At 37.2% G+C, this 23,560-nt stretch overlaps 1 protein-coding gene across 1 annotated transcript in view; it reads left to right on the top strand.

The window, feature by feature from the left end:
* Positions 1-22,458, top strand: part of LOC140172719 (uncharacterized) — a 53,775-nt gene extending 31,317 nt beyond the window's left edge. The window contains 11 exon segments of the mRNA XM_072195852.1: positions 775-850; positions 1,910-2,040; positions 4,025-4,362; positions 4,985-5,318; positions 6,768-6,837; positions 10,905-11,019; positions 11,022-11,138; positions 16,474-16,562; positions 18,994-19,262; positions 19,809-21,374; positions 22,332-22,458. Of these exon segments, the coding sequence (XP_072051953.1) occupies positions 775-850; positions 1,910-2,040; positions 4,025-4,362; positions 4,985-5,318; positions 6,768-6,837; positions 10,905-11,019; positions 11,022-11,138; positions 16,474-16,562; positions 18,994-19,262; positions 19,809-21,374; positions 22,332-22,390 (3,164 nt within the window). The 3' untranslated portion in view covers positions 22,391-22,458.
* The last annotated feature ends 1,102 nt before the right edge of the window (positions 22,459-23,560 follow it).

Below are 23,560 nucleotides of genomic sequence, written 5' to 3'. Positions count from 1 at the left end.
CTCGCCGTCGCAAATAATAAAGGAGACAAGGAGAAAAAGTGATCCCGCCCGGGAATCGAACCCAGGACCTCAGGTTTACGAGACCTATGCCTTAACCACTTGGCCACGGGAGCTTCATGATTAGGCTGGTTGAAATTCGAACCCATAAGCGGTCACTTAAACTTATCTCCTCCTCTTTGGCCCATATCACAAAAGTAATTGTAACTTCAAATGCAAAATATCATGTAAGATATTCTGGAAAAAAAATTACAAAATTGGATGATTGATGATCTGCATTGGCCATATACACTTCACACATTACAAGGGATGTACATCATGTACTGCAGATATTTTTTCCTATCTAACAGGTTGACTTGAGAATTTTGTCTGCCATCATTGTGTAGTCAAGCGCATGCAAAGCGAGGCAGTTCTAAGAGATGAATATTCACTTGTAGACCGCTACACTGTTCTTGTTCTATATGAATTGAAATGTGGTTGGCTATTTAAAATGCATGTGCCCTGAGCAAACTATGATGCGTACACACACTGCAGGGCAATTAAGAACAATGGAAGTTGCCATAATTTGTGTGCATACTGCCGGGCAATGACATCACATGTCAAGTGGTCTATAGACCCTATGCAGATACTACCACTCTCTCACTTCCCATATCTTCGGATGACCTATCTCTGACCGCCATCCCTATTTCAAGCTATTATTAAACTGCCTCTTTTTCTTGCTCATATATAAATTGATTAAGTAATGATTTCTTTTCATTTTTTCTCTCATGTCCTCAGGTAAACGCATTTTTAGTACAGCTCATAAAGGGGAACTCGCTGAGAAAACCTTGCCCGAAATTGTGGAATATGCCAAGTAAGTCACCATCTTGATTACCTCTCTTGAATAAATTCATCAGGTCTGTAGATTATCATAACATAAAGAATTTCATCTAATCAAGACCAGTCAAAAGTTACGTTTTTTTTCTGGACGTTTCCTCAACCATCGGTTGACTTCATCAGCAGTGAACTGTTTTGAAGTGCTGTGTGATATTGAACCGGCAACTCTCATCTGTACGATCCTGTGTTGCGTAAGAACTTCGACACAGGAGTTGATGCTGCTCCAACTTCTAGAGTTGCCGGTTCAATATCACACAGCACTTCAAAACAGCAACACTGCTGATAAAGTCAACCGATGGTTGATGAAACGTCCAGAAAAAAAAGTTTTGGCTGGTCTTGATCAGATGAAATTCTTTATGTTATTGATTATCTCTCGTTTGAATAGACCAATTGTACCATACTTGGAAGTGACTCTTATCTAGTTTATTAAACTGTCACAAAGTACCAAACAGCTGAAATGATGAACATCATAATAATCTTTTATAAACAGAATAATTCAAATTATGTAAAGATAGTTAAATCAAAGATGATATTGCCAACTGACTATTAAAAACATGCCTGGGGGATATATTTGTCAATATTTTTTCTATAATTTATCAAATGCAGAAGAAAAAAGACATGTAGTTTGAATTGTCTATTTTCTTCATATGTCTAATTCTGATGTCACTTTCTTTTCATTTTAAGACTTCAAAAATTGCTTAACCTCTGAGTATAATAACACTTTAGTCTATTTCGACAAACAAATATAGTTTTTGTTAATGCCTTTCCTCAGTTCCCTGGCATCATGGCAAGTGCATGTTGCACGTTGAAAAAGAAAGTAATTTTAGGCCACCTTAATTAAATTCTGGGTCTAAGGTTTGAATCCCGGGGGAGCCAAGTAACTTCTTTCTGCATCTTCTCTCCTTTTTGTTTCTTCTTTAACTTCTGATAGCAAAAGGCTGGGTTGGGTGTTAGGGATAGGATGGCCCTAATATCATTAAACTTTGTATGAGAAATTGGTTTCATTTGCATTGCATTGTCATATATTTGTTTTCAGACAACTGTCTGCTTTGCCTCGTCATATACTTGAGTGCGAGCATACAGTCAAATTCTTCCAGCCACCTCCAGATCCTACAACTGGTGCTCCTGTATATACCGCCCAGCCTAGTCAACTCACACAAACACAAGGTAGGTACATAGACTAAAAACAAGACCTCCAAAGAAAATTGCTATGCCAGGACTAATATGCTGTACCTAGATATGAAAATTACTCTTCACCAAAATATTTTGGTACAAGTAACTTGCGTACCTGGATGGTGGGTGCAACCACATTTTTGCCTTGAGCATGTTGAGCAGAGTTACCAAGGCCAGGTAGATATATTTACTTCAATAAACACACTTATTTTTTCATACTATATACTGTGCATGAAAAGTATCTATCTGTACACTTTAAATAAAAGTAATATCTTACAGAAACTAAACCTAAATTACCAAATGAAATAATCAATTGAATATGGGTAATTTCATACTACATATATTTTTATACTCCATTCGGCACTATGCGACTTTATTCCTCAAAGTTATACCAATTGGAATGGAAAAAGATAGCATTTCAAAAGTGACAAATTTGGGATAAAGGCTTTTGCAGGGTATAATATAGCTGGTATCGCATAGCAAAATGCTCCACATTTTAAGAAAATTACTACACAATTTCATGGTATTTTGCATGTAAAAGACACAATTGCTATACAAATTTGGAAATTTGTTACGGTTTTGCTACACAAATTGCCTACACTAAATTATGCCCTGTACAGTGTGACAGATCATCAGTACTCATTCAATGTGGTCATAATTAGTGTATTTTGAGAGAAAAGTCTATGTAAACTTTTGTCTCTGTTGAAATGCTCTTGTTTTTTCATTCAAATTGGTTTAATTTGGGAAAATAAAGTCGCACCATGCATGTTTGTATGAAGGGCCCTTCATAGCTCCATTACGACAATATTCTTTTTTTTTTGTATATTTAAGGATTAGGTTTACAAGTGCAATATCTTCCATGCATAAGACTAGTGAAATAAGCTTCATTGAAATATACCCTTAAGGGTAGACAAGGTACTGTTGGTCGAAGCAGCCAAAAAATATAGATTTTCATTATGTAAATCAATATATTATTGAAAAATAACACTTTGATGTTTTGCAAAAGTTCATTCTACAAACCATATACTTTCAAACCTTGCTTGATTTATCGTTGTTAATGAGTTATGTACGTTTATGTAAGTGTTGCAGGTGTTTCAGCCCTCCTACAACATAACTCAAGAACCACAGGACCTACAAAAGTATATCTGTGATATTTGAATTCTTCTTCACACTCGCTATGAAATGAGGAATGCGATTTTTGCCAAAGCTGACTACCATTCGCAAGATTCTGTGAACTACCAAATAGCAACACTTAAAAATAGTGTCAAACCTATACCAAAACTTACAGTATTTAAAAGCATGTTGTAAAAAATGTGTAGTCAGTCAAAATTTCTACTTAGAAAAACATTTAGATAATTACATCAGACCATTGCTAACAACATTGCTTTGAATTTCAAGCAGCAAAAAAGTTATAAGTACATCAGATCAAACTATTTTGTGCTATTTCTATTTGTAGAGACAGAATGGAACAACATTGTAATGCATGCACTGAACAATACCTGAGGGCACATAAGAACATACATAGGCAAAACATAAAGGAAAACAGGTCTTTAAAGACTACATTACTTACTACTGGTATCTTTTCAGACCAAATTAAGCTATGATTATGAATTGAGGTTGTGCGGTGTTACTTTTGATTCCAAAGATCAATTCCAATTTTAACACATAAGAATGAAAAGTCACCCTCATTCCAATTTTGTCACTTACAAATTATGCAAAATGAAAAAGTCCTGGATTTGCACATGACAACATCAATAATATGGAGGTATCTCATAGATTTGAGTCAAGATGATTTAGAATTACGCTGCTAGCTTAGTAGCAATGCATCTATTATACAGCAAATCTGATCCCGAAAATTAATTTCCATATGTGTAATGGCCAATAACCTTATATGTAACTATAATAGGTTTTCTGTCCTTATTATTGACTTCAATGTAATTAATAAATTTATTTCAAATTTGTTGTTTTATTTCAACAGCTACTATGCCAAAGCAGCAGCTAGATATTAAACAACAGCTGCAACAGCAACAGCCGATGATACATTCATCATCGTCCTCATTATCCTCGCTCTCTCCCAGCAGCAGTCCTCACATTAGTCCTCATGATACCACCAATCTTACAGCAGATCTGCTGATACCCCAGGTTGCTCCAGCACAAGAACTAAATGAGCTACAGCAACATGTGGAACAGGTACAGCAGGTGCAGCAGATGCAACAACAACAGCAGCAGCAGTCAGTTGCTGTTGATCAACTACAGCAACAGCAGCTGCAAGGGGCACCTGTGTTGGTCCCTCAACCAGTTCAGCAACAAAATCAGGTACGTTATCCTCAAAGAGGGATATGGACTTAGAGTCAAGTTAACTCAATCGTTAAGGCGTTCAACTATGGTGCAAGAGGTTGCAGGTTCGAACCCTGATGGTGGTTTAGTACGGTCTCGTGGAAAAATTGAGTTAACTTGAAATTCCTGTTGACAAGGAACTTACTGATAATTGTTTTGTTGTAACCCGTACGAAACTTGGTTGCGAAGGTCATTCGTGGAATGTCTAGGGTCAAAGGTCATCTGGTAGTCATTTGAGATCATTGAGCTCGCAAAAGCGGGCAACACTTGTGATCTGTGGATCTCCATGTTTAAACATTTGTTTAATATAATACATGTCCATAACCCTAAATTGCCAAAGAGATATCCGTTTTGTTATAGTGATTGTTTTCCCATTGGGCAGTTTGCTCATGGCTCGCAAAAGTTGGGAATTTGGGAAGCTCATTCCCAGGAAATGTTGGTTTATAAAAATATGCTTTAAATTATCGGAAATTTAGCTTGCTTCCCTTTTTCGAGCCCTGAGTTTGCTTGACCGATAAGTATTATCTTAGTATCTCATCAGTGTGTACCATTATTGGATTAATTGATATATTAATTAATGGTTTTTTTTCAAATTATGCAGGCATCTCCAAATCTCAACACATCAATAAGTCAGATGCACATCTCGCATCATCATCCTGTTAATGTCTCCTCGGCAACACCGCCACCAGCTCCACCGAGCATGACCACTACGGTGTCATGTATGCACACATCCATAGTAACCACTTCAGCAGTGACCACCATGGCAGGGGTCAATAATGCACAATACTATCCTGGACCAGCACCTGTGAATAACATGGTGGCCATACCAGGGACCACTCAGCTGCCAGCAGGAGTACCAAGTCAGCATCCGAATGCACAGGGGACTGTGTTAAATAATACAGAGCAGTTTATTACTGCACCTACCCCAAATAACGGTAAAAAGAAATTTTTGTTTTTTGTAGGCTTGTTTGTTTTGTTTTAGTTAAAGTCCCATTCAGTGAAAGTGTAAAAAAATTAAAATTGTTAAGGATAAGTCATTCAAATAGTTATTTGAAATGAAAAATTTGGCAGAAAACGAAGAAAATAGCAGTTTAGATGAAGTTGAAGCCCCATACAAATGCATGTACCTAATTTATACACTGTCAGTATATAAATTACAAATTCATGTAAAATGCCTTATTTTGTCTTAAATACATGGTTTTCGGCTGAACCACTAGCAGGCTATGTTAGCACATCTATGACAATGGCAAAGGTACCAAAATCTGAATTTTGATGACTTTTACGATGATCTGGATGAGCAAATCACCCGATAGGCCTTTAAAGATAATATTTTGTTACTGTAAGTTATTTATAATTAAAACAGTCCTTGAATGCTAAAATAAAAACTTATTTTGCATGGGGTTAATAAAATGTTTCCATTAGAAATATTTAGTCTATAATTTAAAATGTCTTTAAGATTTCCAAAAGTTGTAGATTTAAGTTTTCAGAAATTGTGATTGGTTAGTTTTGTATCCATGGTCGTGCATTCGTGTTGTAGTTTGAAATACACGATATATCACGGTTGGATCATTAAATACAGCTGTTGAAAGCTGTGTTCATTCAATTGAAATTCCTACTATAGTATTTTAACAAGTCATAAAAAGCATCATGTACGATCTTTTTAAATGAATTTGGTTTTTGAAACCTGATTTTTTGGCACATATGTTATGTTTGCACATGTCCCAACTTACACGAAATTGGAATCGGCCAACATGTTGTGTTTGTATGTCAGCAGAGCAATTGAATAATTAAGATATTAAATCTCAAATAGAGCTCCACAGTTAAGGGTAGACGAGGTATTGTTGGTGAAGCAACCTAAAAATCGATTTTCATTATCTAGATCAATATATTATTGAAAATTAACACCTTGATGTTTTGCAAAAGTTCATTCTACAAATCGTATACTTTTGCAAACTTGCTTAATTTATTGTTGTTAATGAGTTATGTACGTTTTACAAAAGTGTTGTTGTTTCAACCCTCTTTACAACGTAACTCAAGAACCGCAGCACCTATAAAAGTATATCTGTGATATTTTAATTCTTCTGCACGCTCGCTATGAATTGAGCAATGCAGTTTTTGCCAAAGCTCACTACCATTCATAAGATGCTGTGAACTACCAAATCACAACAGTTTAAAATAATTAATAACCTTAAGTGGGCAGGATAGGAAATGGGTTTTCTTTCATTTTGCCTTAAAGCTGAAAATTATAACCAGAAAACATTTCCTGACAGTTGTTACTGAAATTATTTCAAAATCTTTTGGCAAAGAATAACAAAATTGGACCAAAATCATATATTATGTCTTTTTAAGTTATCTTATTTTGTTGGTTTGCTTGTATTTAACAGCTGATCAAGTGCCAGGGCTACAGCAGTATAAGTTGCCAGGGAACAGGTTACCTTACAAGCCAAATAGCTGGTAAGTATTGTACAATTATTATGCAGATATTTGATGTGGTCAAGCAAAATGAATTATTTTTATAGAAATATCAGGCATGAAAATTTTCAGGGTTTTCGCTGATTTCAGTGTTTTTAGTTAGTGTTTTTAGTGTTTTTCAGCCTATTTCTGAATCAAATTCACAGAAAATGGTTTAAAAAACATGGTTTTCAGGGTTTTTTTCTAGGTCAGTTTTCATGCCTGAAATATGAATCAAAAAATTCACTAGTCCTGTATAATTTACAGAAAATTTATATTGAAATTATGGTTGCAATTGGACATATAGTTCCTATTTAAACATTTTCATGTGTTTGATTTTTAATATTTATATAGATATTGACTATTATTACATTTTTGATGTATTTGGTTTACCCCCATGGGCCAAACATTTTATCTGTTAATATTGTGAGCCTAAATTCTACAAGCAAATTGTATTAGTTACCCATGCATGAATAGTAGTAATTGTAAATATACAGACATTGATTTAGCTCGGTCGCATAATAAGCCAGCCCTCTTGGGTGTTGTTTCATATAAGTATGAGACACACACTCAGCTAACACATATATAACTGCTATACTTTGTTCAGCTCACAAGTGGTAAGAATCAAAACATTGGGCTATTCCATTTAAAATCTACACTACCCCTGTGGAAGATTTTGGAAATATCTTCCCAGGTGGGAGTATGAATTTCAAATGGAATGAACACATGACCAGCTCCATTTGAAATTCATACACCCTCCAAGAAAGATTCAACCTTAATCTTCCACAGAGAGAGGGTGTGTTTCAAATGGAGCTGCTAATGAGTTCATTCCATTTGAAATTATACTCCCCTGTGGAAGATATTTCCAAAATCTTCCACAGGGGTAGTGTGGATTTTAAATGGAATAGCCCAGGAATGTGTGCACACTTTTGGGTACAGTACACTAAACGCTAAGTCCGTCTCACATAATGTGTGACTGCCACACTTGTGGGATTTTAGAAGAGTATAAAATGGGACTTGATTGATGTGCGCAGAAACAAAACCAAATGATTTTATACACTTGCAGGTTGAATAAAGTATAGAAAAGGATATGGACCCAATTACCACTATCGTTTTGTTAGTGTGATAGGGACATGGATGTTCATGCAAGATTACATACAGTATAAGCTTAATGTAATTCATGTATTAAAAAAGCTGATTATGTTATTCTTGGCTTTGCCATATAATAATTGGTGGTGGGCGTTTGTAAACCAGTCAGTCTGGGTGGACACACACTTGGGTCCTGATGGGACCAGGCTCAAGCAAATGACTCAAGCCAAGCTAAAAAGCTTATGTATAGGAGCCTGCATTTGAGTTGAAAATCACTTGATTAATTAGATAGTAGATAGTAAAATTAGCCGGCACTCAACTTGGGTTAGCTAGAACCCTGATATGACCTACTCATTGAATCCTAACAACATACTTTTTCATGGATGTTAATATTGTTTAATTCAATAAAATATTCAACATTGGGTAGAAAATGCAGCCAATAAGCATTTTCATCTCTTCGCTATTGTATAGTAGGTACCAAATGGTTGAGTTGGTAAAAAAAATCCTGCCAGCTTACTCGCCCGATTTTAGGCTTGGGAGGGCAACACAACCATTTTATTTTTGCCTAATGTGATCAATTTAAAATTTAGAATGTTGATTGCCCAGGATGCTCAAGCTTCATTAAGAGATAAACTCTTGTAAAGATCACATTTTAATCAGTTTTAATTTAGTAGCTCATTGATAAACAGGAAGTGTTGTTTGAAAAGTCTGCATACACAACTTACATTAGGAGTGTGGTTAATAAGGCTAAAGGAAATAGTGCTATGTCTTAAAGCCCCTGGCAGTTTCAAAAACAAATTTGGAATGTGCTTTTGCTTTTGAAAAATGTATAGAAATCCCGATTGTTAGGTCTTTTCAGGACAGATGTGTCTATTCTTCCGTCGTTGGCCACTAAAATGGAGGGAATAATTTTAGTTCTTTTGGGGAAGAAGATTTTTTTAAACTTAATTTGAATTAAGATGTCATTTTCGAGTGTTCAAAAGTACACAGCATAAAATTATGGTTAATTTACGCATTAAATTGAAGTACAAATATCAATTGTTTTATACCTTACCAATGCGAGTATTGAATCAAGTAAATTTCATTCAAAATATGTCTAAAAATTTAATGATTTTACGGCAAAAACTAAAAAGAAAAAAAGGGGGAAATAAAAATGAATTTGCAGTTTCAGCTGACATGGATGCGCTTAGAAAAACGAACCTGTCAAAGGGGGCTTTGAGGCATAATTTGTTTAGCCTAATGTGTTGCATAGAAGTACATGAATATGCTAATACTATAGAGAGGAGATATGGGTCATGTTGAACTCGGTCAGGTTAACGCCTTTGCAAGGGACTAGTATCAATATCTGCTGTGTGCAATCTAACTAGCTTATGGAAAGACTCCTTGTGAAACTAGAAATGACTGACTAATGAGCCAAACCACAAGACAGCCATCAAGGCACTTTCAATGTGTCTGGTTGATATGCACTACTCAAAAAAATTCAGGTACCAGTTATGTTCACTCCTGTAGTCCTGTATATCCTAAACAAATATGTGACCCAATTTGATCCACTCAGGGCAAATATCAAAAATTGAGTTACTACCATTGCTAACTTTCTCAGTACCTACACTTACTCATCTTGAATCCTCGGTTCTCTTAAATACTTGGTTGCAAAGTTATGAACCTTTTATATGTCCATTTACTGATGTTTTTTATTGTTTTTTCTCCTCACTTTTTGCCTATATCTTACATGTAGTTTCATTATTACTGACTTTAGCCTGATTGGATCAGATCTGGTCACGTATGTCAAAATTAAAACAAGCAGCCAATACCTGTACTCTTTAGCTCCGATTTAAGAGGTCATTTGTTGAAATTGGTTGAGAATTAAAGAAACAGTAATCTAAAACCGGAAGAAACAAAATCAAAAGTTTAAATGTGCTAATCCATGGAAAGCACAGCGCTAGTTCAAGAACACTTTGTGTACAAATCAATTGGGCATGCAATGTAGCAAACTGCAACTTTGGAATTGGCATCTTCCTTGGGTTTTTGGATTGTCATCTTCATTTCTTGACAGATTTCAACGAGTGCAGTCTTAAATTCAAGCTAAAAGATGCAGCTATTGGCTGCTGGTTCCAATTATGATATATCTGTCTTTGTTTAGGATATACAGGGGGTATTCATAACTGGTATCTAAATTATTTTGTGCACTGTATATCCAGTAGAAGCTATTCCATGTTGTTTGTTAATGATTAGCAATTGAATAATTGAACTCGATATCATTGACTTGATTAGTTGATCCCATAAGATCTCCAGGGATGAGCGTTTGTTTGTTATTAGGAAATGAAATTGTGTCCCAGGAAATAGATCTTTAAGCGAAAAAAATATGTAGAAATTCTGATTGTTAGTTCTTTTATTCAGGATTTGCCGATTGTTATTCAATTTGTAATTTTGAAGTCCCATGGTTCCAGCATGTTATATAAATATGTGGTGTGATCAAGCAAAATCAGTCTGAAGTCGGACATAATCGATTTTCAGTCTCTTATAGGATTATAAACAGCATTTTCAAAGCTACATTTTGCAGAAAATTCAGTCAATTTGGACAACCAGTTCAAAAGGTGTGAGCAGTTAAAAGGTTTCCGAAACAGTGGGAAACAAAAGGGAATACGTCCTTTGTTTGGTTATATCTCAAAATCAATATTTCTGACTAACGACTGATTTTGCTTGATCACATATGTGTAAACAGACGTTAACCCTCTCCACATGGATATCGACTGCAGTCGACAAGTTCCAATTCAAAAATTTCAGAATTATAAATTTTCATGACCATATTTGGAATCATCATGAAAAATACATGAGTACAAACAAGCCTAGTATTGGTTCAGTGGTTCTTAAGATAGCTCTTGATATTTTGAGAAAATATCGCAAAACTTTTTATGTTGAAGGCTATGGCCAGCACGCAGAGCATTAATCTTGACAAAATTTCTTGTACATTTCCTCCTCAGGTCAATTTACAGCCAGCCTAATATAGCCCCACCCAGTCACACGGCAGCGTCACCATTTGTTTTACCGGCACCCCACATGTGCATGTCAGGGGTTCACTCTCCTAGGTATTTTCCCATGGTGCCTCATTACCCTCCCCCCCAAGGGATGTAGTGGTACCCCCGATACAAGAGTGGCTCAAGAAGCAGAGACTACACAAGTATGCTTATCTCTTTGAAGGCATGACAGTACAACAGGTGAGTGGGATGAAAATACAGGGTGAGTAAAAAAAGTGCAATAGGGCAACGAATCAATATTTATGTGAGAACCAAGTTGAACTTTCCCATTGTTTTTATAAGTTTTTTGCCACACTCAATAATCACCTTTTGTGAAAAAATGAAGGAAATCGCAACTAACCGTTTAATTATTATCAGTTATTTTACTGGGAAAATATTAAAATTGGGTGTCGCTATAAAATGTGTCATAAAAACAGAACGGTAAGTGCTAATTACTTTTGTTTTTTATCACAAGGTCACTGATGAAAATTGAAAATTAAAGTTTTACCTGGTTATTAAATAAAGATAGATTCTTTGCACTAATGCACTCTTTTGACTCGCCCTGTATCATAGACCTGGCTGGTTTGTACCCACCTGGTCTAGTCACAGTTAGTCCAGTCATATTCACCAATATCATATTTGACATTTAGTCCAGTTGGCACTTATTCCTAATTCCCATGCAGTCCAATACCAATTTCAGAATGCCACTTTTCAGGAAATTTCCTGATTTCAGGAATTTTGAAGAAAATGTACCATTTTTGGGAAATTTGTGCTCTACCCTTCCTGTAGGGGAAAGGGAATTTTCAGGATTTTTCCATATTTGGCATCTGTGCAATTTGACTATGAAGGTATCCAATACTCACATAGTCCAATGGGTATTGGACTAAATGTGTGCAGCACGTCAAGGGGGGACTTTGTAGCAAAGTGCTCTTCAAGATATACCATATTCGTTCCATTAACCGCCCAGGGCACTTAACAAAGTCATTTGGGTGGGTGCTTTAGGAAAATAACAATTTGGGATGCTTTTTCACTTATAAAATATGAATGCCATGATAAATTTTAGCAAACGAGGTGTCATTTCAAAGCTTGCAAAATGCTTTCTAAGCAGAAATGCTAAACTCACAATTTACTTCACTTGCAAAGTCCCCCTCTCCAAAAGATAATTTATCGGCAGTAAGTAGGTTTGAACCAAATGGAATTGGACCATGTGTGAATTACAGCTGGATTTGTAATGGGAGCCAGAGATTCCAGGAAGTGCACAAAACACAGCTATTTCACAGATTCTACCAAGTCGCTGTGTCTGCCCTCACTTGTGACTGCTTACCCTGAGAAAAAGGGTGTACTGGCTTTGGATTAGACCTTGTTGTCATGCCAAAAGACAGGGGTCAAATTCTAACCAAAATGACCAATAACAGAGTCCCTGATTGGTTAATTACATGATATAATCATCTGAGTAACCAATCAAAATAGAGCTTTTAGATCTCTTGGCAATTTTCAGCTGAATCCCTTCAGCTCTTCTCATGATTCTTTCCATATCTCTGATTGGCTCAACACATGATATACCCCACTTTTTAGCCAATCAAAATAGTTCTTAGAGGCATCTAATTTGTCCAGTAGTACCCATGGGGTTAATGTTAATAACCTTCAGGTAAATGCAGGGGCTTATGATGCCATGCACAAGTTGTTAAAGCATATGCAATGAATAAAGCGCCCCTTAAGAATGCGTGAGAAAGATACATATGCAGAGTTCGGGACATTGATTGTATGATCTGTACTTTATAAATTTTGCGGATATTATAACCAACATTGATTTTGAATATGTTTTTTCTTCAATAATAAACATCTGGAAAATTTTTAGAAATCGGTGAGTAACTAAATACAAATCAAAGAGAAAGTCCTCGCTTATGTAAAACATTATAAATCTACACCTGCTTATCTTTTGATGATGTGATGGAAACAATCGTGTGCAGCTTCTTGTTAGCTCTGTCAATTTAGAGCTTTAGTTAGCACCTTGCATAAATTCATCAGGTCTGTAAATTATCCATTACATGGAGAATTTCATCTGAACAAGACCAGTCAAAACTTACGTTTTTCTGGACGTTTCATCAACATCGGTTGACTTCATCTACCATCGGTTGATCCGGATCTGGATCCAGAGGAACAGCGGCAAGCTCCTAAACAGAGATGAGGGGCCTACCAACTTTTACATCTGTACGATCCTGTGTTGCATAAGAACTTTGACACAGGAGGTGATACTGCTCCAACATCTAGAGTTGCCGGTCCAATATCACACAGCACTTCAAAACAGCAACATTGCTGATGAAGTCAACCGATGTTTGATAAAATGTTCCAGGAAAAACATAAGTTTTGACTGGTCTTGTTCAGATGAAATTCTCAATGTCTTTAGTTAGCAAATGCAGTATCAAATTGGAGCTAACAAGAGGCTGCAAATGACCGTTTCAATCAAATTGTCATAACATGAGCGGGTTTAGATACATGTATGATGGGTTGTGGTGTTTATATTTATCAAAAGAGGTTGTCACTTACCACAAATTAAATAATAATGAGAAACATTCTATTACCATTTTATAATCTATGCTTGGGCAAACTAGGTTATTCCATTTCAAATCCACACTACCCCTGTGGAACATTTGGAAATATCTTCCACAGGGGAGTATAAATTTCAAATGGAATGAACACATTTGGTAGCTCTATTTGAAACTTGAGATTCAACTTGAATCTTCCACTGAGGAGGAAGGGTGAGTTTCAAATGGAGCTGCTATTGAGTTCATTCCATCTGAGATTCATACTCACCCTATTGAAGATATTTCCAAAATCTTCCACAGGGGGAGTGTTGATTTTAGATGGAATAGCCCAATCAGGGTGCTCTAACAGGAGTTTGGACTACTGGAAATTATAGCCAACATCAGTACATACACAGATTTACCTGAAATTGGAAGAAAATTCTAAAATTAAATTGGACCCTGCTGTACCACAACAACGTCATTTCTGCCAAACATCTGTTAAAAATGTTTTTATGCCTCCACCGGCGTCGAAAACCGTGACGTTTCTAGTTATCCATACGACATTACACATTCCAAACCACATTATACTATCAACTCGCTCCCACACATGCCTTTTTTACAAAAACCAACATCCATGGACCATGAGAACTTTGAGCTAAACCATTTCCACCCTCCACTTAACTCAAATCACTTTTATCACAGTCCACTCTTTTGGAACTCACTCCCAGCTTACATCCTCTATTATTATCTTCAAATAAGGTTAACTTGCCCTGCAACCACCTCCTACTTCATCCCTCTTCCACATGTCCTTACCTCGCACTTATTCATATTCTCTTCCACTTTTTCCTTCAATTTTCTGGTGCCTTCCAAATATTGCTCACTGTCTCTTTCTATAATTCTGAACAAATCCTCATCCATTACCAGGCTAAAATGGTCGATAATTGTGCTGCAATGGAATTTCATTCTGTGAGTTGGCCGGCCATGATTTGTGTTGTGCAGTAACCATCTCTTCCACCAACGGTCCTTTTTCACATTATAATTTACATTATGTTACATATCGAAATTATTAGCCTGTGTAAGAGTATCCCATGAACTATCGCAGGGTATTTTAACCAATCAGATGATATGATAGAAAAATATGTATAAGGTGTATAATGGAATATAGGGAACACATGTACATACATAGGTGGATATGAATGAGCACAGGTAATGGGATGAGACTATCAGTGCACAACAATTACAGCCATAATGTGTGATTTGCTCCAGAGCGACCCCCCTCAATTGTGTGACGCTCAATAACGATAATTATAGGTGCCGGAATAAAATAGCAATTTTCTTTGTTTTACATTATTTGTTGGCTCGTAATTAAAAGGGACATAATGTGATCAATGAAAACCAACATTTCGTGGAAAACAAAGAAGAATCTATTCTTTATTGAAATCGCACATTACTGCTTTAATTAGCCATATGGAGGTATAGCGGACACAGTAGGATGACACTACACAAAGTGGGTAAAGTTGTTTGAATTTGTCAGGTTTCACCCACCCCAGACAAATTACTACATTTTTGCCAATGACTCAAACGAGCGCGTCTTTCTGTGTAGACATGTACGCAATGTTTCTCTGCGCCTAGTAACTCCAGGTGTCTGTCAAAATCACCATGAATACGTGGCTTAACCTACCGCCATATATAGGTCTATATGTTACCCACTTTGAATACTGCCCTCATATGTCCGCCATACATGGAATAGGCTAATTGGCAAGGCCATTGGAGGTAACAATATTATGCAGTGCATGACTTCCATATTTGGGGATAGTCCAGACTGGGCAGCAACTATTCATGTGATGCGACCCAGTAACAGGATTTTCAATGGTAAAAATGCTTTTTTTATAGAAAACATGATACATATCAAAATTATCAATGTTACAAATATGTGATATCCCAGCAAGCAAAATATCTTTTAGCTTGGATTTAAGACCTCATTTGTTGAAATCGGTCAAGAAATAAAGACTGGGTGATCCAAAATACCAGGAAAGTTGCAAATCCAAAAGTTGCAGATTGCTCCATTGCTTGACCTATTGATTTGTACATTCAATGTTCTCGAACAAGATCGTGTTCCTTCCTTTGGTTTTTGATCACCGTTTCTTTAATTCTCAACTGATTTCAACAAATGAGTTCTTAAATAAGAGCTAAAGGTTACAGGTAATGGCTGCTGGTTTTAATTTTGACATATTTGTGTTTGTATAGGATATACAGGGGTGAACATACGTGGTACCGTAATCACTTTTGCGGTCTGTAACCTAAAATTGAAACATTTTCTCTCTGTCCCCTTTTGAAAATGTTACGCAAATATTTTTGGTTTGCTAGGATGCCCTCATTGTTCAAAATATGATAATCTCTGGTCCAATCTACGCAAGCTTTTCCATCACTGGGCCATTGGGATGCACATTTTTGCTTCTAGAGTCCAAAGCACTGGAGCAATTTAACTCATTATTTTGTTTGATGAATCCAAGTGTGTGAAAATAATGGATCTAAAACATAATAATGATATTAATGATATAATTGGATGTTTTATGAACAATACTCTTGCTGTTGAGTTTAAAAATATGGGGCTCGACTACGTCTCGTCCAATATTTTAAAAACTCATAACTCGACCAATAAATATGGGCTCAATCAATCCAATTTCATATCAAAATTTGGAATGCAAATGTTTGGGTGATGGGCCTCAATGTGTGGTAGAAAACAAAAAGTGTTACAATCAGACAACCCACCTTTAACCCCTGAGCACTACCTGCCGATCTAACATTGCCTCTGATTGGTCAATTACATGATATCTTCACTTTAATCACCAATCAGAATGGAGCTGTGCAAATAATTCACCCCAATTTTTTGTGTGGTGAAATTATTCTAACAATGTTGCTGATTGGTCTAATTGATAGTGAAAACCTCTTTTTGGCCAATCGGCAGGTAGTTCTCATGGGGTTAATGTTTTTTGCCTTTTTCTTGTCAGGTATTACAGCTAACAGATGATGAGATAGATTCGTGGAATATTGTGACAGGTGCAAAAGGGAGAATCAAAACTCAACTACAAGCATTAAGGTACAGTCCTAAGTTTTTTATTCCTTCTCACTCTGTCGCTTACTCTCTTTCCCTCACACTTTCTTTGTCTCAGATTAATTAAAATGATTCCGATTTGATATTATCTTAGCTAAATGGAAGAAGTCAGCTTAAACATTTCATGATAAGGTGATGAGAAAAAAAACCCTGTTCTAAGAATGGGCGGACCTTTCAAATAGGGTCAGTCAGTCAGGGCTTTGACCGTAGACCTTAAAATCACCAAAATCTGTATATATTTTGCAATATTTTGAAATACAAAAAAAAATCTTGAAAATTTTGATATCCCCCCACCCCCATTTCTTAAAATCTTTGGTGGTCGGGCCTGTTGAACAGAGTTTTGTTTCCTTTGTCGCCTAAAGGTGTGTAAGAACAATGCAAGGCACTCAAAGCATGCCAGGATGTAATCCCAGTGGACATTCTTAACAATTAGGATGAAGCATATATATAGGGATAACCATCAAAATTTCATGTTGACCCTATTGCTACAAAATATTGTTTTCTGGGTAGAACTCATCAACAGAAGTATTTTGGTGGTTAAATGGTCAAAATCGGTCAAAAACTTTTCGAATTATGAATTATCAAAGTTTCCCATTCTGACCGGTCATTGGAACAAAATAAAATACAAGGTCCAAAAATAGCAATTGGGAGCAAAATTGGCATAAGCATATATTTACCTTTATATATTTCTTTATTTTAACATATTTGCAAACATGAAACAAGCATATTGTGAAAGTATCAAAGGGTTTCTTATGAAATGGCACTTAACTAGTCACTGGCATAACTTATTTTTTCAAACCGAGGCATTGAAATCATGCATTTAGAGGACATTTGCCAAAAATCATCCAAGATAGCCGATATGGCACAAAATCAAAATTGCACTAAGAAGGTGAACTTTTTTTCACAACCAAGAATTTCAATGTTATTGGGTTTAATATGACCAATTAGTAGGTGTATGTAAACAAAATCTTTTGAAGTTTTGAAGGTCATTGACTCATTCACAACAATAGAGATTATCCACTTTACTCATCATGCTCATGTGTGACTTCTAACAAAAGGCGCTGGTTCCTGTAGTATTCCTCATTCAAACCAAAGATACTCAATACATTATGAGTATCTTTGTTCAAACCAATTCAATGCTTGACCTCCCTCGGAGTTACCTGCATGACTATCGCGGGCTATTTTGAAACAGTTATGGTTGCACATTCAGGTGAAAGTCCTAAACAAGGTATAGCCAGCAGCAAGTTGTAGATGGTATGGGCCTAAATATAACAAAACGTTTAGGGTTGAAATCAGGTGAAAAATACATCAAATGAGCACGAAACTTCACATTTATGTTCAGAAAGGTGTCTTCTTAGCATGATTTGAAAGGAGTATGGAAATTCCAAAGGGAAGCTGGTGATTTAATTTGTAACTCAAGATCTACTTGTTCAATATTTTAACCTTTTTACAGAGGGTATGACAGAGGTATTACTGGCAACTCTGCCAAATTTCAGCTCAGTAGGCCACATTTTTCACCTGAAATTATTGACATGAATATTTTGTGCCATTCTTGAGCAGTGCTGAACTCATCCACTGGCAATTAAGCGCACTGTGGCGATGGACCAATTTTGACTCGCACTTACAGAAAAACGAAATAACTTGCGTTGCTGTAATTTGCAAGATAGTTACAAAATATAATTGGCAGTAACTTCCCCAATTTTTACAGAAAAATATTGAAAATTAAAAGAATGAGATCAATTTAGAAATGTCTGTGCAAGCAGTGCACAGTTGAGCTCCCTGCATGTCTATGGGAGTGTTCTAATCAAGTTGATGGTTCATTGGTCATCCCTAATATATAACTGACATATGAAATATCTTGGTGTAGATTATTCATCCAGTAGTATAAAATATTATTTTGAAATTAAATCTTAATACATAACACCATCATATCAATGAGATGCCTGATGAAGTCCAATGGTTTTGGATGCAACAAAGCAAAGTGAGTTGCAAAATGTTAGTTCCATTAATTTAATTTCAAAATAATGTATCTATCTAATGTATCTGTACTTGCTAGAGTAGCTTAAGCCCTGTTATTCATAGGCTTAAGTACAAGCTGATTTTGTTTGTTAGTTAGACTGCAACAAGGTGATTTTTCCAATTTTGTCATCTTCCAAGAGAGAACTACACCAGGAGTGCTCATCTTAAGAAGGGTTAAATAAGACTCTGAAGATGACTGTGCTGGTGATCTACCAATGAACTACCCCTCATATTTATTATGATGACATATAATATTATCTGCATTCTATTGCAATGAGAGTGTTCACAACATTTGTATTCACCAACAGATACTGTAAACAATTCTGTGTTGTCCATGGTAAAGCCAACGGTTTATAGTTTAATGTACTGAGCTCTAGGTGATTTGCTTTTCTTACAGAAATGGTTTGAATGGAGTTACTCCTCAACCCACTAGTATAGCTGGAGCAGGGACATCGGCTACAATACCAGCAGGTAACCTACAGCAGCAACAGGCATACATTGCTCAGCTACAGCAGCAGGCATTTGCAGCTAGTTTTGCTACCACTTTGGCTTCTTTACCACCAGGAGTGATGTACAGCCATCCTCCGGGCAGTGGTGTAGGAACAGGTTCTGATTGCTCAAGCACGCCATCTAGCCCCAGGGATAGCTCGGATGAAAATGACAGAGGTAGGTTTCCAGAGATTAGAGATATTGCGATGTTACATATGTGGCGCGTGGCCTGTGTGTTGGCCCGTGCGTTTATACGATGTTCGGAACGGCGTTAAATATTGCTAGACTAACATCTGATCTGGTCAATAGAAGGCGATTTGATTGAAAATTTAATGGTAACAGGTAAATACAGTATGCTTTTGGTTTTGACTAAAACCCAAGGTTAACATGCTGCTTAAACTTAATTGTATTTTTGTGTTTCCCAAATATTATAGATGCCAAAAAACATATGTTTTACACAGGCATATGATCATGGCGTTTGGAAATCGCAAGCTCTCCATTGGATCAATATCCAGTATTATCCACTTCTCCTTATTTCATATATTGATCTTCTGGTAATAACTGTTTCTCAAAAAACTGTACATCTGATTTGGCCCAAATATGAGGATGATGATTAGGAACCCTTACTCCATAAGATAAAACTTTTAAAGCAAATTTCGAGCAGCTTGATTTGTTGTTTAATTTATAAACATCCTTTAAATGTTTGCATAACATCCCTTTCAGATTCTGAAGGCAGTGAGAGCTCTGTGATGTCATCACCAGAAGCAAGACCAGTTGTGAACAAAGACGTTGCTACCACACCAGACCTGAAAGCTGCGCCATCTCAACCGCCAACTGCCAGTGGAGATGGAGGAGATGCCAGTAAACGCATGGGACAAGGCAGTCCACGTCCACCTCTTGCTAGTTTACCTTACATGGTGCAATCTCCAACAGGTGAAGTGATACCAATTGCGCTTGCAGTGGCAAGAGCAGATAACCTCATGTTGCAGCAGCCTCCACCTCCTGCTCGTCAGATGGATATCAGGTTACCTGGTCTGCAGATGACGCCAAACGGAGGCAGTCCTGTTATGGAACTAGCGTCGCCACAGACCCAACAACAGCAAAAAGCTACCGGATCAGCCAGCGCAAGTAGTCACATAATATCAATGCCTTCGTCTAGTACTATATCTATGATGCCTAGACATCAAGCTCCGATCATGTCTATGTCAGATTCAAGCGTCAATATGCCTAATATGGCAAGTGCTCCGGTTACATTACCAATGGACCTTGCAGCTCAGATGATGCATATGAAAGGCTCTAGTGTTAAATCCACCATGCCAAATCCCCAGTATGTACCTGTGGAGGATCCGGTATACAAGACAAGTGTTGTACCTAGTGGAGTGCACACATCAGTGACCATGTCTAACTTATCCAATTCTGTTGCATCCATGCAAATGGGTAACCATGGTAACCATGGTAACTCAAGAAGCGATAATTCTTTGCCTAATCAAATCATGAACGCTGCAGCAGCACAGGGTATGATAGATCACAGTGGAAGCAGGACGTTAGCTTACGCCCCTTCACCGACCAGTCAGCCCAATTTTGTTTTGAATCCCATTCAAGCACCTACGGCGGTCACCTATGTGACCACAACGTCTCAGAGCCACACGGTGGCCATGCCCAATAACGCATTTGACACTGCTACCAGTATGCCTTTCAACAATAATCAGTCGGCTTATCCAAGCGCATCGAACAATTCTGCTTTGTGTACTTCATGTGGCTGTAATGGACAATGTGGTGGGACATCGGGAGCGCATCATGCCCATACCACGCCACACTTTCCCCCTTTCAGTGGTGCCTACTTACCAAATCAACTCGCTTTCCAGAACTTCAATCCAAACTTTTTTCACCAAGGGAATGTGGGTAATGTGCTACCACCCACCCCTACAAACAATGTGATGAATTCGCCCATGCCTAATCCTGGTGCAACAGGGACACCAGCAAGCCCAAGATACCCTAGCCCAATGCCTCCCACCCCATTTCAGAATGCTATTCCTGGGGACATGGCACACTTTGGTGCTGGAGGTAGTGGAGCAGCCTTCCCAGGTCTGTTACCCCCTGCAATGTATCTAGGTGCTATGGGACTTCATAGTGCTGGACAAAGGACTAATCATTTACCTCCTGGACATCAAATAATTGGTCAACCAAATGCCAAGAAATCAGTTGCTATAACGTGCTATAATTGTGGAGCAAGAGGGCACCGTCAGACAGAATGTCATGAAGCTACCATGGAGTCAATTACACAAAACAGTAAGTAAACATATACCATACACTATGGACCACAATGGTCTCATCCCAATGGCATAGTCCAATAACCTCAATTAAACAAACCCTAGTGCACAATTTGACCTCAAGTTTCAGAGTAAGAGTTTTTGTACCCAAATTTTTTAAAGGTCATTCAATGAATGTAGAAATGTATTGGGGTTAAAGTACTGTGCCCTGATAGATGGGCATGTTGTGGATCCTAGTGATAGTAAAATGTATCAAAATCCATACCATTGCTAAGGCTGAACAAAGATGTTTTTGTGTTTCTGGTAATATGGTCCTCAGGGGAACACAAGTTTCGGGTCCACAACTTATAAGTTCCCCCTAATTACTTTTTAAATAAATCGAAAAATATTTAATGAAATGCAAAAATGTAAAAAGGTATGGGTACTGGTAGCCTTATTTGTTTTACACATATGGGCCAAATTATAGCGTCACATTGCGTTCAGTCACAATGCTTCATTATGTAAAAAAAGAGACCGTTTTAAACCGTGTTAAAAGTTGCATCTGAGTCTATAGGATGAGTCCATAGGAGTTAACTCTCAAACAATACAGTCAGCCAGGTCTATTCATGTGTTTGTTAAAGAAAACCTGACTGCTATGGACTCAGGTGCAACTTTTAAAACGGCATCTTTTCTTACACAATTAACCATTGTGACTGAATGCAATGATGTGTGGCGCTATAAATTGGTCCACATGTGTAAAACAAACAGGGCTATACATACCTTTTAATATTTGCACATTTTGTAAAATATTGTTCGACTTATTGTAAAAAGTATTAGGGGGGAAGTTGTGGACCCTATATTTGCTGTCTGTACTTGATGCTGAAGAAATGACTTATCCATTTGTACAGTGAGTGAATGTGAATGCCAAGCCCATGGTTGGACTTGACGTTAGGATGAACTTGACATTAACATTTTGCATTTTCCTTTATCATTTCAGGTCAGTACCGTCTCAACTTCAAGCCTCTTCCAGAGCAAAGTGATAACAATGATAGCTAGGGTTTGCTGTAACTGGTCTGCCAATAAACAGCCACTAGGAAAAAGGGCTTCAGACCAGTATCTTAAGCTAATGTTTGGTTAGCGAAAGCACATACAAGTGAAGAAGTTGTCAATTTTCAAGGCGGCTCACAAGCTTCCTAACTTTGCATTATTCACATCATACCCCCAATACATAGTTCAGTAATCCTGTTGTAATCCTATAAGCCTGTGAACTTGACCACGCCAGTTTTGAGTATCAAATCTCATCCCCATTAAGATATATTTCATTTGATAATCCTTCATTTTGTTTCACCTGAATTTAGTGACATCTGTTTTTACATAGTTACACCACGAGCCAGCCAACAAACCACCCTTGTATGCGCTCTGCAGCAGGATTGAGTTAGGGCATGTGCTTGTGCGAAAATACAAACCAGGGCTGCAGATTTGGCGAGAATCATTTTCACAACGATTCTCCTAAACTTAATTTGTGAGGGAATCAAAATTGATTCTCATAAAATCATGCTTATTCCACCCTGAATATCTTGATTCTCACAAGATGAGTTGGTTAGAATTAATATTGATTCTTGCATAGTTTGATGAAATGGCACCCTTGTGCTGCAAATAATAGTAATTTCTCTATACACATTTATAATCCCAATATCTAATATTTTTGATCATCTGATGAGCCGACCTGGCACACACAGATATTTAATAGAGGCCGTCAGCCTTTTGCCATCTTGTGGGTACAAATGATCTGCGTGTTCATGCGCCGGACACTAAGCACAGGGCGCAGCAGCACGCAGCTGTTATCACGCATCAACGCAGTGATTTTGCTGTTCACGCATGGAGATCGAACGACCATCACAGCGTGTACCCACGAGATGGCGGCATATTACGTCACGTTGACGGCCTCTATTGTGTTGAGCGTACAACGCAATGACCATATGTAATTGACCAAGCGTGACTCTTTGAGAACTGACCAATCATGGTTTTTGAAAATGGCCGCCTTTAGGGTAGTCAAGGGTAGGTCGCAATTGTGTTATTCTATGAAAAGTGCGCTTGATGCAGTATATGCAGTATCATGATTGAGAATTAAATATTTTGATTTAATCTTGTCTTTTATCTGTTCTTTAAACTTGGATTAAGTTGAGTTGAAAGAGTGGACATCAAGGTAATGTGGTTTAATAAAAA

This window comes from Amphiura filiformis, chromosome 16, assembly GCF_039555335.1.
Source record: "Amphiura filiformis chromosome 16, Afil_fr2py, whole genome shotgun sequence".
NCBI classification, from domain to species: domain Eukaryota; kingdom Metazoa; phylum Echinodermata; class Ophiuroidea; order Amphilepidida; family Amphiuridae; genus Amphiura; species Amphiura filiformis.
This window is presented reverse-complemented; position numbering and strand designations above follow the sequence as displayed.